We start from the raw sequence: 15,762 nt of genomic DNA, 5'->3' as shown, positions 1-15,762 counted from the left end.
ATTTTCTTTATTATGTTTGATCATTAGATGACATTTCTAGGTGAATACTATGTTTCTAAATAAAGAAATATCCAAACAAAATTCCCTGGGGATATCGGACTTCTCTAATCTACACCAATGCCCCTTTTCTTCTCTTCTCCAAGCCTTGCACATATAATCCGTGTTATACATTTGTTGGCTGAAGTCTCCAAAAAAGTTATTGAGTGTACTTCATTACAATGCAAATAGGCATTTTGCAGACAACACAGCTCAACATAAAAACTTACATCCGATAATAAATAACAGTTATTCGCATCCTCAACACATTTATGCTATCAACTTTTTATATGAAAAGCAATACACTACAGAATGAACCGCTTAAGTGTAATGATTTTAAAATTTATTACACTACCACTACTAAATAACAATTTTCAAGTGGGAAAAAATTATATATTATATACAAAGACCCTTCTTCAGGTTTTGAATGAGGTAATTAATTACTAATGGTTTCTAAGAAGACGACATCACATTTAGATCAGTGCAAATCCCAGTTTGGCACCAAATGGCTTTATGTATTTTTCCCTCAGAACTGGTTTGCATGGGAAAGGTTCAGGTCACATTTTAATCTCAAAGAGAAACCACTGTCCAAATTTATTATTCTGCATTGTCTGTGGAGTCTCACATGAAATCATGCGGGTTCACACAAGTTTGTCGCTAAAATTCACATAAAACAGGCTAGACCTCTCTGAGGCACTGTTATTTGAGAGCCTGATGCGTTTACCGGACGTTAGACAACATTGTGTTCAAAAACCATGATGTGGGGCTATAACTACAGAACTCCTATGATAGCAACCCCCCTAACACTAGTGTCACAAAAGAAAAGAAAAGGAGTACCTGTGGCACCTTAGAGACTAACAAATTTATTTGAGCATAAGCTTTTGAAAGCTTTTCTTTTTGAGAATACAGACTAACACAGCTGCTACTCTGAAACCTGACAAAAGAAAAGGTGACCTTTACACACGAGTGGGACACCCACACCATATAATCATTGAATTCTGTGGTGGTGTTCCATGTCTGTTCACAAAGTGGACCCTTCACTCCCATGATACTAATACAGTTATTATGAGACTTGTACTTGACCCTCCCAGTTAGCTGTGCTAGATGGAGAGGATACACAACAACATCATGATGAAACATTTTACAGAGAACTGGGTAAGTTAGATCAGGCTTTTTTTTTTTTTTAAAGGAACTATGGGGTTTTGTTTGTGTGTTGTTGCTTTTTTAAAAAAGCTTAAACATTTAGTTTTGGTTTTTATTGGCATAAGTTTTAGTTCTTCACTTTAAAAAAAAAAAAAATCACCAGCAAAAGCAAAAAGCAAACAAGCTCTTGAAGTTATTTTCTTTAAAAAGCCATCCTAGGAGTTTCTTTAAAAACTAACTGAAATTAAGAAAATAAATCAGTTTACTTCAATTATCCATCTAACCCTGTAAAGTGCTGCAGAACTAATAATACTGTGTATCTGTACAGGACAGCACCACCTACTCTAAAGATCTTAAAGCACTCTATGAGCATAAACAAACTTAGCCTCACAACACTCCTGTGAGGTGAGTATATATTATTACCTGTTTTTATCAAATGGAGAACTGAAGCATTGTGACGTTAAGCCAAAGTCACCCGGAGTCTGTTCAACTTTCTGAGACAAGATCAGCTCACCAGTAGCAACTGGAAGCCTTTCCCTAGTTAGCATGGAAGCCTACGCCAACTATTGCTGCAGAACTTCAGCTTCCAAGTTATTGGTTGTGAAGAGAAACACAAACCATTTTTAAAAATCAATGCAGTCTCCCTAAGTCTGCAGATATCTAGTTTCAGTGACCCTGCTGCTGCTCATACCTTTGCTTAGCTGTTGCAGAGCAGAATGAAAAATAGTTTTCACAGCAGCGACAAAAGCCTGATGACTCATAGCAATACCCACCCAGTCCCACTCCTTCTGGGATTGCTAGGACACTGACATCACTAGTCACACTCCACCTCCAGCCACCCTCTCTTGCCTTCCCACCCCATTAGCTCAGCACCTGCAACAAAACTATGCTGGCTTCTTGCCTCATCTTCTCTTCACCCCAATTCCCCCTGCCCAGCACATCATTATTCAGTGCCCATAATTTGGCCCACAGGCTAAACCCTCTGCTGCAGCAGCATTTTTTGTGTGGGGCTTATGCTCTACCTACAAAACAAAGACAATTAATATTTTACACTTGGAACAAGATAAGCATGAACAGTGTCCTGAAGCACTTCTTTTTTTAAACCTTCCTCCATAATAAATATTTTTCTTCTAGAAAACAGCTAAACCCATCCTGCATTTCTCAGAAACCAAGTGAAAATGGCTTCTGCTAACCCCTCCTGATGGCTCAGCCTAAGAGGGTCCCAGGATAGATACCATGCAACTTTTTACACCAAATAAAGCTATAGCTTGAAATGCATCTGCATACAGCAGCTCCAGAACATTTGTGGTATGCAGATAAAGAATAAACAGTTTGCATCCAGTCTGGTTGAAAAGCTTGCAGACCAAAAAAAAAAAAAAATCTGAGCAAACGACTGCCAGTTGGCAGGTTAAATTCAAATCGAGGCAGATTTTGAGCACAATTTAGGTTCAAGTCAGCTCTAATTTCTGTAAATTCATCAAAGCCTAAAATAATTTATTCCATTAAAAAGGTATTAAAAAGAATGAAGTTTATTATAAAGATGTTTTAAATTAAAAACATTTCACTGCCCTTAAGGAAAAAAAAAAAGGTTTACTTGGTAAAGATGAGTCTCTGCAGCCTAAAGCAAATGCAGTAATGCATTATTAATTGAATGTGCAGAAATTACAAAGATCCTATTTATGTAAGAAATACTATCAAGTCTAAACAAGCTCAATAAATGGCTTTAATGCTCAGGGTTTTTAATGTGAAGAAAAAAATAAGCAAACTCTACAAAGCTCTCAAGCAGATTTTTTACACTTGCAAAATGAAGGACTATTTCTCCACTCTTGCCCCCACTCATATATGGTATATACCCTCACTCATACATTTGAAATTCAGTCCAGAAATTCTGGGAGACAAAGATACACAAGTGATAGTCCTGATCCTGCTGCAATTAGATCTGCGTACACACTTTCACAGATATGAATTCGATTAAAGGATTGGGGACTACATTTGTGACATTTAAACCTTTTATTTTAAGCAAGTTACTAGTCACAAACTTTTTAAAATACAAATGGATTTCTAAACCTTTAGAACACCAGGGGAAACAAATCAATTTCCTAAACACAATCTACATTCCAACTGTGTTTACTACCTCAAAAGCTTAAATAATTAAAACAAAAATTCCTGTCGAATTCTGTTTTATTGGGTTTACAAATTCTTTTTCTGAAATTCAATACAGATTAAATTAATAGGGTGGGTTTTGTTTAACTTGTGCACTAGATTCTAAAAACCAAAAGGACAGCTCTAGGTATAGTATTTGTTAGTAAACCACTGCTGGGAAGTTGCCAACAGGAGCTCACAGCTCCCTTTTCTAGCTTTGTCTTATAACTATAATTGCAACAGGGACTGGATTTTTTATTTCTTATTCATACACTCTTAAAATTTACTGTATTCTCTACTAAATCATAATTTTAAAGGGACACCTTTTGGATAAAAAAAAAAAAAAGACAGCAGTAGGAAGCACTAACTTTCCATTGGGATCTCCCACCTTGCTCCTGAAATTCGAGTTGGGGGGGGGGGGGGGGGGGGGATCGTATAAGTTGTAGAATTTCATACCTGAAAGAAAATTACTCTGAAACAAAAAAAGACACAGACATCCGTAAGTTTTACTACATTCAAATGAAAAGTTTAATCTTGCTGTTCTCATTTTTTACGCTTCTAATAGTATTCCCATTGCTCCCCTTTAAAAAGAAGGAATATATGAAAGGGTTTCATCAAAGCTTCAGTTCGTATTCTTAAAGTGTTCTTTCTGCGATTCTTATAAGTTACATAGTAATAAATGGCAAAAAGACTTACCAACCTATAAAATGGTCTTTTGCTCTAGAGGGAGCCCACACATATAAATTTAGCAATGATCTCAGGACTATATTTTGTCTCAAAGTATTCTTTCACCACAAGTGGGTCACACCAAATATATACAAGAAATGTAAAGTTCCAGCCATCTCTTTTTCTGTTCTACATGGTCAGATCCCAAAATCTACCACTTCTGGGAAAGAATTTAGTCAGATGTAGCATGGATATTTCAGTGCACAATTTCATGTTAGCCCAAGGTTTGTCTATTACACATAAAACCAAGAGGTAATTTAAGATATGTATTAGAATTATAATGGATGTGGTTAATTCTTGGACTCTATACCTAGCCTAGAAAACTGAATTGCTTATATTAGAAACCACTGACCTTATCCATGCCATCAGTTTTTAAACAGAACTCTCAACTGAAATCAATGTGGTGTTCCAATTAACCATACGTTCATTGAAAGTTGACTTGTACTCAACAAGAAATCTCTGCAGATCAGTGGAATCTTGCTCCATGCCTACCAAAGGAGAAAATAAAGCTTTATCTCCCATCCTCAGTGAAAATGAAGGCAGATTCGGAAAATCTTAGCCCACCTGACTTAATCATTATTTTGTATGTTTGAGATTTTCAGTTTAGTAATACATGCATGTACTTGTACTGCTCTGCCGTTAATTAAAAGTACATACTGTACACACACCTTTTAAAACAAATCCCCTAAAAGTCAAATTTGCAGTGACCATGGAAGAAATGAAGCTAGATAGAACTTGGGTGCAGTGCAGATCACCAACAGAGGAGAACGTACCAGAATTCCTACTTGCTGCTTCAACAAACAGTAGCACAGCCCTGGAAAGTAAAACTGAGCAAAAAGACAAATCAGACCTGGTCTCCAAATGTCAGAGTAATTGGGGAACCAACCAATGAGTAAGGAAGTCCAAAACAAAGCTATATTTAGCATACAAATTCTATGGCAATAAGTAGGAAAGAAGAAAGACCTACTGTCTAGAAAAAGAGCTACTGCATCCAACTAATAAAGATGGATTGGTTTGAGGAGGCTCAGAAGGAATATTGCTACATTCACTGATGTCACATAGCATAAGCAGCTATTACAACCAGCCAAAAAGAGAAAGATCTTAAACATAAAAAGGGGTGGAGGAGGAGAATAGAAAGGCTTCATGTTCCCAGACTTAGATTTCAGGCCTGAGTTTATAGCTGTCTCCCTTTTCTCCTTTTGAAATACTGCTTTTGTAGCTGACTTGATTTCAGACACATGCGCCACTTCTGCTAGTAATGACTCCCTGCACTACCAACAGCGTCTGATAGCCAGTCTAGGAACGATACCTTTCATCAGAATGCCTACCTCTAGGTTTCTTAAAAGTGATCTATGAATCCAAAGTGAAAAACAGCAGCATTCACATGGTTACCACCTTGCTACAGAGTACTCTTTCCCTTAGTAAGCATCAGAAAATGCACTCTAAATTGGAATTCTATGATGCCTTAAAAACAAAACAAATAAACTAATAAAATTACAATGTGACACTACATTTTTTCACTACACAAGCTGTTACACAGAGTGACTAATGCAGAGATAATAAAGCTGGATGAATGGTAGCGTTATTTAACCTAGTAATTAAGTGGTATTATGATTTATTAATATATAGCCAAATGCAAATAAATTAGAAATCATAACTGAAGTTTTAAAAACCTAGCTGTTTATTTGGTGATTCTAATCTGCTCTTTCCTAAACAAACTTACTTTCAAAACCAGTATCCCTGCTGGCAACATTTCACATTAGATGAAGTACATGGACCTTCATACTCACCAGCATGCCACATGCTTTAAATAAGCTCATTTTAACACTTTCTCTGCAGTATGTTAGGAGTAGGTACACAGGAAGTATGTCCTTAACACCCTTGTAGGCATCATACTGCCCTGATTAAGAGAAAGGATTAGAAAGTACCTGATGCAAGTGGGAGAAAAAAAATCTTCAGTGACTGCTCCAAGCCACACTAGGAAGAGAAACTGAATTGCTTTTGCATAACAAAGACTACCACTAGGGGTCTCACTATAGGTTAACAGCAGCATAATTGGAAACAATGTACATTTTAACAAATGCAATAGAGATTTGTTATTGAAGTATTCTCTCTTAATTTTCTCTTATATACAACATGATGTACAACCTCAATGAATTTTTTTTAATTATTATGTCTTTGAATCTAGGTCTTTCCAGAGAATTAAATCCAACACATAGTTATGCTCAAATCAAAAAGTATTGGGCTAGGGAGTAAGAAACTGACTTTAAGTAGAACAGTAATTCTCTGGAGTGCTCCAGATATTAAGTACTCTTCTAAAGAAAATATAAAATAACCAGACTTGGGGTGGGGGTGGGGTTTAAAACAGAAGTTTTACTTGCCAGCCATTCCCAACACTGCATATTTTCTGCACAAAAGGTCACTTTTGCAACATAGTCATTTTCTCAGTTGTTTAACATAATGAAGGATGGCTACTTCCAGCCAATTAATTCCTTTTTCAACAAGATGGACTATCTCAGGGTGTCAAAAAGCCACCAACTGTCCTCTTTATCAGTGTGACTGACAGCTGCTGGTACCAATCAAGTTAACCTTTCTATGTCAAGCCATAATTCTGTTCTGTCCAGGTTTTCATTGTTAAGGAAGGGACAACTCATTAGCCCCTGAGAATAGGATGCAGTGATTCCTCAAAGGCCCAGCAAATGAGCTAAATCAGCGGTTCTCAAACTGTGGGTTGGAACCCTAAAGTGGGTTGCAACTCCATTTTAATGATCTCGCCAGGGCTGGCTTAGATTTGCTGAGGCTCGGGGCTGAAGCTCAAGCCCCACCACTCAGGGCCAAAACCGAAGCCCAAGGGATTCATCCCTGGGCGGCTGGGCTCAGGTTACAAGCCCCCTGGCTGGGGTTGAAGCCCTTGGGCTTCAGCTTTGATCCCTTCCTCATCCAAGGCAGTAGAGCTCGGGCTTTGGCTCCCCCACCTGGGGCAGTGGGAATCAGGCAGACTCAAGCTTCAATTCCCTGTCCTGGGGTCATGTAGTAATTTTTGTTGTCAGAAGGGGGTCACAGTAAAATGAAGTTTGAGAACCCCTCAGGTAAATTGAACTTATTACTAGTACCAACAATAAAATTGCTAGCACACCCACACACACTCACTTCAGAGGCCTAGAAGGGGGAACATCAAAAAGGTAGTAATTTCTGCCTCCATACACCTGCCCAAATAGATGGTGAACAACCTTTGCTGTAGCTACTCACTTAGTTCTACTCATTTTCCACCATACTCAGCCCAACCATAGCAGAATGCTAATGCACATTCTTCTAACATTACCTTCACTAAGAGAGCACAGGGGGGCAGTGACCATTTCAAAGGGAGGAAGTGACCATTTCCACGGATGACACTTCTCAAATCTAGCAGCTTCTTCCAGAGCATCTGCTAGTTTAGCTCAGCCCAAGATGGCCTGTAGTACAGCCAGGTACACCAAATCCTTGCTCTTGTAAATCAACAAAAGGAGCATATCTTTGGTAAACAGCTATGTAGACTAGGAAGGGCTGGCAGCAGGCAATTATATATCAAGATTTTCCATTCATCTTATATGGCATAGGGAATGGGGGAAGAAAGAACAAAAAAGGATGAATTTGAGCAGCAAATATTTGGCAGCTAACTCCAGTCTATAATGCTATCACCCATTTCTACTATTTAGTGACAATATGCCGTAAGAGTACAGATATCCAGATTCCACACACATATTATAGCCCTTCACATCACTTTCTCATGAATTTCTCCAATTCTCACAAACACTAATAGCTCTGCTTCCTTCTTGTTCCCCTGAAAGATACATTTGTGTTCACCTATTACGTTTAACACTGCATTACTTATTCTTTTGGTTTGCTTTTCAAGGGACTGATTTAATCTTTTCGTCAAAATATTTCCAATCTTTCAGTGAAGAGTTCATTGATGCTTCAGGGCACAGAGCACCATTCAAGAGCTAGAATTAATATGTAAGAATTCTTCATTTTATTTTTATAGGATACCATTCTGTCAAAGCCTCCTTTGCTGGAGGGATCTTGTTGAAGGGGTTTATACCATATTGTTATAACATGCTAACGACATTTCTGGGTCATAAACAACCCAGTCCCGATTATTCATCAGGCCCAATTGCAAGACAATTAAATCCAAAATGCTTTGAAGTTCTGGCAAAGAAGAAAAAAGGACTTCAGTATTCTGTTCTTTAAGGAAATCAATAATTGCCTCAACTGTGGAAGTTAATATGCAATATATGGATTTTTTACTCATGTTCAGTAATACACTCTCTCGTATGTTACGTACAATGTTGTATTTATCCAGATCTCAACAATCATTTTTAAAATTACATATAAAAATGTGTTTCTTTGATCTGTTTATTCTCATAAAAGTTTCAACAAGAAAGCCAAAAGAAAACAGCTGAGTAAAGTCTTTTCAACTTCAAGAGACATGTTAGAAAGTAGTTCTGCCTGTGCTGGAGGGCACAATCTGTAATAACTTTCTGCCTTCCAGATAATAATGACAGGCCCCATTATTAACAGGACAACTAGCTCTGCAGCAAGCATGCTTGGCTGGTAGAATGCACACGCACGCACGCACACACACAGTCTAGCTAAAGTACTTTTACTCACAGAAATCTAAGTAAATTTCTATACTCTACCCCAAACTGAGTAAATTTATGGCCTTCCTGAGACAGAAAGCTACTAACATATACTGTTTTGATGTTAATTGGAAGTGTTCAAAATCTCAAACAATATACATATCATTGGGTTTGGATTACCAGCAAGTGCAAACAAACAAACAATCTTAGTCACATACAGCATGACCCAAATGAAAAACAGGATAGTTATATAAAGCATCATACTTCAAAGCTAAAAATTCTGAGAATGCCCTTTCCTCAACCAAAGCCTAGAAAACAGCTGTAGGTCAATGCTCACTATAAAAAAAAACATAAAAATCAAAGACCAATTTACAATGGATGTAAGATCACATTATATGTAATTAAAAAGTAGGCATGTTGAACTGTGTTCAGTCCTCATTAAATGTTAATAAAATCATAATCATTGTTTCCTGACCAAACAATGGTACAAATGAAGGACCAAATCCTGCCCCTTACTCATGCAAGTGAGGCCTATAGGACTACCCACATGGCTAAGGATTATTCATGAAAGAAAGATGCTGCAGGATCTGACTGTAGTAGAATTAATGCCTTACGAACACCAGTGTCCAAAATGGCACTTTTAAAACCTCTTTCACATACATTTTATTTCCTGACATAAGAAAAAAAATAGCTTTAGGCATGCTGAGGTGGGATGACTAGCACTTCATGTGTTAACACAGTACTGATACTCTTTGAAATGCAGATCAACTTCACCACTGGGGTGAAGATGCTTATAAATATTAACTGTATTATATTTGCATGTGTCACCCAGAGGCACAATTTTTCCTGTTAAAAATGGAAACAGAACCCTTATAATTTCATCATGTGTCACTTTTTGATCAAAAGGCATAAAATGACTGTGACAATTATTCAAGAAGGAATAGAGTATAAGGCAAAGAGTCAAATTCAAAATAGCATACTGTTAATTATGGTTACCAGTTTGGTCCAGACAGATGCCCACAATGCCAGAACAGACATTTCAAAAATCTAAAAGGTCATAATCACACTCAAAAGCATTTAAATATGTAACTTTTTCTAGAAAACTGAGAAGGATTTTCTAATGATATGGATTTCACAGTAGGACTGTAGAATTGGACTAAAAATCTAATCTTTATAGGGAGAGACCTATAATACCACAAAAGGTAGATTTGCAGGAGTCCTCCCTATCACAGCTTTTGTCATGGAATAGATGCAACTGCAGTGAAAAAGAACAAACTTTGTGTTTAGGTACTGCAAATGGACTTTTATATGGCATTATGAACCAAAAAAAAAGTTGAAAATATTTATATATTATTGTTATTTGCACTTTTTCACCCTTAAAGGTGTTGATAATATGTACTGTTGAAAAAATGTTATTAAATAAACTGTCCTGAGTTGCCACATTTTTAATAAAATCCAAGCTTATTCTATAGCTAGAAACATACACAATAGTTATTCTCAGATTTTTAGAATACCAACAACTTAAAAAGAACACACATTTGTGAAACTATTTTACCTTTTATTATTACATGTAACTCCTAAGAGGATGCATGACTCTGAGAATTAAGGGAAAAAATCGTATTTTGACAGTTCTTTGTGTACATTCAGTGGAGCAGATTCTCAATTTGCATAAACTGTTGTAGCTCAGTTGAACTCAATGGAGCTATGACTGTTTATACCAGCCAAAGATCCCGCCAAGCATTTCTCCTCTAAATCATCTGGGACCCAATCCTGTAAATGTACTTTACCCAGGCATAGTGCTTATTGCAGAATTAGGATCTTGGTCAGTTTCCTCCTTCAGGGTCTTCCACACAGCAAAAAGGGGCGGGGGGGGGGAGGGAATTAACATGAAAATGTTACTGTAAAACCACAAAAAATGGTAGAGGAAGAACAATGGGGCAAGCCTACCTGAATCTACTTTTAACCCCTTGCATGAAACTGACCAGATTTCAAGTTGGTGTCTCTTTAAAGAGCTGAGTGTATTCTCACACACATAACCAAATCCAACATTTTCTTCTTTCAGTTGCTGATCTATCCACATTAATTTGACCATGATTGCAATGTGAAAGATATATTTTACTCAATAAAACATTATTTATGACAGAACGAGGAGTAATGGTCTCAAGTTGCAGTGGGGGAGATTTAGGTTGGATATTAGAAAAACTTTTTCACTTGGAGGGTGGTGAAACACTGGAATGCGTTACCTAGGGAGGTGGTGGAATCTCCTTCCTTAGAAGTTTTTAAGGTCAGGCTTGACAAAGCCCTGGCTGGGATGATTTAGTTGGGGATCGGTCCTGCTTTGAGTAGGGGGTTGGACTAGATGACCTCCTGAGGTCCCTTCCAACCCTGATATTCTATGATTCTATGAATTCTATGATTCTAAGATTATTTGCCGAGAAACTTTCTAGTTCCCTGTATTCCGCAAGAAACACAACTAAACTGCTGATCACACCTTGTGAAATTTAGGCATTCAGAATTTATGCCGTTCACCTAAAAATTGCTAACAGAGAGCTTCACAATACTTTTCTGATCACGATCCAACAAATGAGAGCCCTGGCGGCTGTAACTCTCAGATTTCGCGTATCAGAGGGGTAGCCGTGTTAGTCTGGAGCTGTAAAAGCGGCAAAGAGTCCCGTGGCACCTTATAGACTAACAGACGTATTGGAGCATAAGCTTTCGTGGGTGAATACCCACGTTCTCAGATTTTGCACACTTCTAGGCACTGTTCCCAAGGAGAGCTGTGTGGGATACAGAACCCGGTATAAGCATAGAACCGTTTATGAAAGGCAGATTCATGAAATTCAGGACTGAAAACATGGATTTGGGCACAATCTGGGGACTGCTACAATAGTGAGAGTGCGGTCCCCCCCAGGCTTCTGAATGAAGCGGCTCCCCTCCCTACCTCCCTCCCTCCCCATGCTATTCCCTGACACTAAATCATGCCCCAGATGCCATCCGGCCCCAGAGGAGCTCCCATGAAGGCAGAGGCCAAAGCACCTGCCTGGACGCTGTGGTTGGCAAAGAAGCGGTTAAGCAGGCGGCGACCCAAGCGCGGGGAAGGCAACCCACACTCCACCCTGGCCACCACGCCGGCAGCTTTCGCTCCTTCCCATCCCCTCGCTGGCGCAGCCCCCTGTGCCCACCGCCCCGCCCCGCGGCCCGGGACACCCGGGCTTGCACCCCGCCAACATCTAACCCCCCCCCCCCCCCCGCGCCCGAAACGTTGTGCGGAGCTCTCCACCTGCGTGTTTCTGCCCGGCTAGGATTTTAAGCGGATTCGTGACCGTGCAAATGGGAACAGAGATCTCGGGAGGGTCTTTGCTTGACAGCTGCTAAGGCAAAAAAAAAAAAAAAAGTAACACCCTGAAGTCAACCCCCCGCATTCCCCTTTCAACACCCACCCACCCACGTGGGACCTGAAGGAGACTCTTGCACTTGCTAGAGCCTACCCCGGGGGGAGGGATCTCCCACAAGGGCAGCTTTACAGCTCCGCCGCTGTGCGTGCCCTGAGCAGGAGGAGGAGGCGGCGGGGGGGCGTCCTCCCCGCCCCGGAGTTGGATGCTACAGGCTCCGCCACTTACCCAAACTGCCGGCGAAACCGTCCATTTTGTGTCGGGAGAAGCTGGGGTCCGGGACCCCGGCGAAGCCGCTCGCGCTGGTGGAGAGGGTCGGGGAGGCAGGTTCATTCACCCGCAGAGCCGCGGCGGCGGGAGGCGGCTGCGGCTCCGCGCCGGGCTCATGAGCCGCACGCGCTGCCTCCCGGGGATCCCCCAGGCTCTGCGGCTCCTCCGGCGCCTGCTGCTGCTGCTGCTCTCACTCGCCGCCGCCGCCGCTGCCCGGGCTCAGTCACAGCTCCGCGACCCAGCGCCGCCGCCGCCGCTCCGGCTCCGGCTCCTCCCGCGGCTGTCAGTCCCGCCCAATAGCGCCCAGTGCTTTCGTGCTTCCGACTCCGCCTCAGTTGGCAGCCGGGGCTTCCCCTGCAGGCTGAGGAGCCCGGCGGGAGGGGAGCAGGCCGACCTGCCCTCCCGAGCCTGGGTGAGGGGCTGCTGTGCCCTGCAGGGCGTGAGCCTCTGCCGCCCTCGCCGCGACTGACTGGGGCAGGCCTCCCTCTGAACCTGCCTGGCTCTGTCGAAGCAGCACTGGTACAGTTCATTGCTCCTAGGCTCTCCTGCACCTCATTGCTCCTAGGCACAGGTGCACCTCGCCATGCTTGTGCTAGGGCATGACCGTGGCTCTAGGCACTGGTGCAGCTCACTGTCTGGGCGTTCACTTCCTTGTCTTTGGAGCCCTGCTGACTCGGGAGCACCTGCTTTTTGATTTGCACGGTGTCCTACCCAGGTGAGGTGCTCTTTGCAGAAACCTGGTGCTGAAGAGCTTATAACAGACAACGTTCTGACAAGGACCAGACAAAGGGTGGGGGAGGATGCCTCAAGAGACATCATCCCTTTTTGTTCACTGTATTGCCTGAGTCTTAATTGATTATTGCTGCAGGATATATGAGTTGCTATGTTTGAACATAAGGTAGGCACCTCATTGTGTCTGGTATTGGTGTCTTCATGTACCTCATCTCTGTTCACAGCAGGCACTTCAATGAGTCTATGCAGAAGGCTGATTCCAGGCACTTAGGCACATCATCTTGAGGCACTTATGCATCTCCTTGTATCTTTGCACCCATGAAAGTATCCACCTTATGGTGTTGACCTATGCACCTGCTTGTTTCCTCGCAATCCCTTCTTATTAGTAGGGCTCATAATTTCAAATCAATAAGATACTTGTACAAGAATGAAAAGCATAGGCATGCACACACACCTGCACACAGCCCATACTAACACGCATTATGCGGGAAACGCTGCTAAATAAGAGCTGGCAGAAATGGAATCCATCCCCCACCCACAGCCAAGCAGCAAGGTTGCAGCATGCTACAATAGCGACTGTTGGTCCTCCACTTCCACTATAGAGGGGTTCCCAGTCACTGCACTGAGGTGCACAGATACTGGCCATTCCCCAGCCTGCCCCAGCACTAGCATGAAGCACACTTTCCCAGGCCTTCGTCATGCAGAGGTACCATACACAGACTCTCTGCAAGAGAGTGATTTTTTACCCAGTGAGAATATCATATCCATTCCTGCAAGATTTTTTTAAACTTTAATATTATTAAATGTTACCCCTCAGAATTAAAAGGTTTTGCTAGATTAACAACAAAAATACATATATTTAAAAAGAAGATCAAACCAAAATATTGTATTGTTGTGGTCAGCAATCAGTTTGAGTGATTTGGCCAGTATTCAGAAGGTTGTATCCTATCTGAATAACAAGCAAGAGAAGTTTTCATTTATACAAGTGCACATTTCTTGGGGTTTAGAATTAATATTAGAACTGTGTATGGGAGACCCCCACATACATCCAGCGGAACCAGGTTTCATGTGGTCCTCATCTCTTCCCCAGACATGTAGATTTGGGGAAAAGAAAACTCCAGGATGGAACCAGCTTTAGAACATAGACCCAAACTGGCAGATTACTATTCTATTTTATCCTATCCTATATAGGTTCTTATACCACTCTTATCACAGTGTCTGAGCACCTTTCAGTACTGCATTAAGCAGTGTGACTCACATCTGTCACATGTTTAATTCTCTCATCTTTCTAGAGGGAGAATTTGTACAGTGTATTTTCTTGTTTGATGGGGATTTTTTTTTCTGTAAATGAATATGCTGTTATATGTTTATATTAGAGAAGGCAAGGTCATATAATTGTGCCTTGCACTTGAAGTGGAAGGTGGTAAGGTCATGATGGTCCTTAATTCCTGTAGGAATTTGTCTCACATTCGTGGACCAGCTACTGAGAAAGTTCTGTCTCCTGCTGTATCTTGTCCTTTATTGTAGAGAGTCCCATTGTGCAGAGGAGTGAAGGTGTTGACCACCATCTTCATCGCGGAGCTTTAGCTTTCTGCTTGGCCTGCTAGGGAGGGAGAGGACCGCTGTCGTCCTCCTGCTGAGCCTCCCTTCTCCTGTGCCCCCAGCACGTTCGGCCACTCTCCCTGGCACCTGGGCCCGGGTGGGGAGCAGGAGGGAGCCACTTTTTATGCCAGCTGAAGCTGGCTGCTCTGAGTCACTGACTCTGTGCACGGTGGCAGATGCCTGAGAGAGAGCCTGGGCTCTCCGCTTGTGCCTCGCTGCCAGGGACAAGGGACGAGCAAGACAGAGCAACCCCACCCCAGCATGTTTCTGGTTCACTCGGCCCCTGTGCCTCTCAGCTGGGCCTGGGCAGGGAGCAGAGGGGACAGGGCAGGGTGGACTGCCACCCCAGCTGGGCTCTCTCTCAGGCAGCCTCTGCCCTGCACAGAGCAATGATCCAGAGTGGCCGGCATGGGACGCAGTTGGTCCCACCCCTTCTTCTGCTTTCCTGGGCGTGACTGCCAGGGACAGGGGCCAAGCATGCTGGAGGGGCAGGTGCAGCAGGAGAAGGACAGAGCCCCGCTTCATCTCCCCAGCAGGCCAAGCAGAAATCGGGGGGGAGCACATGACCCCACATGTCGCCCCATGCGTCCGATAGCTACTACCTTTTTGGTAAAAACTGAAACAAAAAAGTCATTTGGCACTTCTACCCTTTCCACATATTCTCCGATTGTCGTTCCCCCCTCCTCGAGTAAGGGGCCTCCCCTGCACAGGCCTTGATCTTCCTCTTGCTTCTAATGTATTTGTAAAATGTTTTCTTGTTACTCTTTATGTTTCTAGCTCATTTAACCTCATTTTGTGCATTTTGGCCTTTCTAATTTTGTCCCTATATGCTTGTGTTGTTTTTTTGTGTTGGCATGTACAGTCAATGCCAGCCAGGTCATCTGTGGTGATGTAATGGAGTCTCCTAGCCAACCAGAGATGGTAGAAAGAGTTAATTGTGGATGTTGCTATATGAGAGGTTAGTATCAGAGAGTACTCCTAAAAAATCAGGTTGAAATGACTAATGGTCAACGTGTACCCAAAGGAGACTGTAAAGGTGGCTGCGAACTGTTCAAAGTGCTTTCTTCTGCACACCAACATCACCACTGTGCTTCTCAAGTTCA

General features: G+C 42.0%; 1 protein-coding gene across 1 annotated transcript in view; it reads right to left on the bottom strand.

Annotated features, from left to right (window-relative positions):
• Nucleotides 1-12,614, bottom strand: part of EML4 (EMAP like 4) — a 257,086-nt gene extending 244,472 nt beyond the window's left edge. The window contains exon 1 of the mRNA XM_073339049.2: nucleotides 12,284-12,614. Within this exon, the coding sequence (XP_073195150.1) occupies nucleotides 12,284-12,308 (25 nt within the window). The 5' untranslated portion in view covers nucleotides 12,309-12,614. The remainder of the gene's footprint in view (nucleotides 1-12,283) is intronic.
• Nucleotides 12,615-15,762: the final 3,148 nt, after the last annotated feature.

The sequence above is a fragment of the Lepidochelys kempii genome, chromosome 3 (assembly GCF_965140285.1).
Source record: "Lepidochelys kempii isolate rLepKem1 chromosome 3, rLepKem1.hap1, whole genome shotgun sequence".
NCBI classification, from domain to species: Eukaryota; Metazoa; Chordata; order Testudines; family Cheloniidae; genus Lepidochelys; species Lepidochelys kempii.
This window is presented reverse-complemented; position numbering and strand designations above follow the sequence as displayed.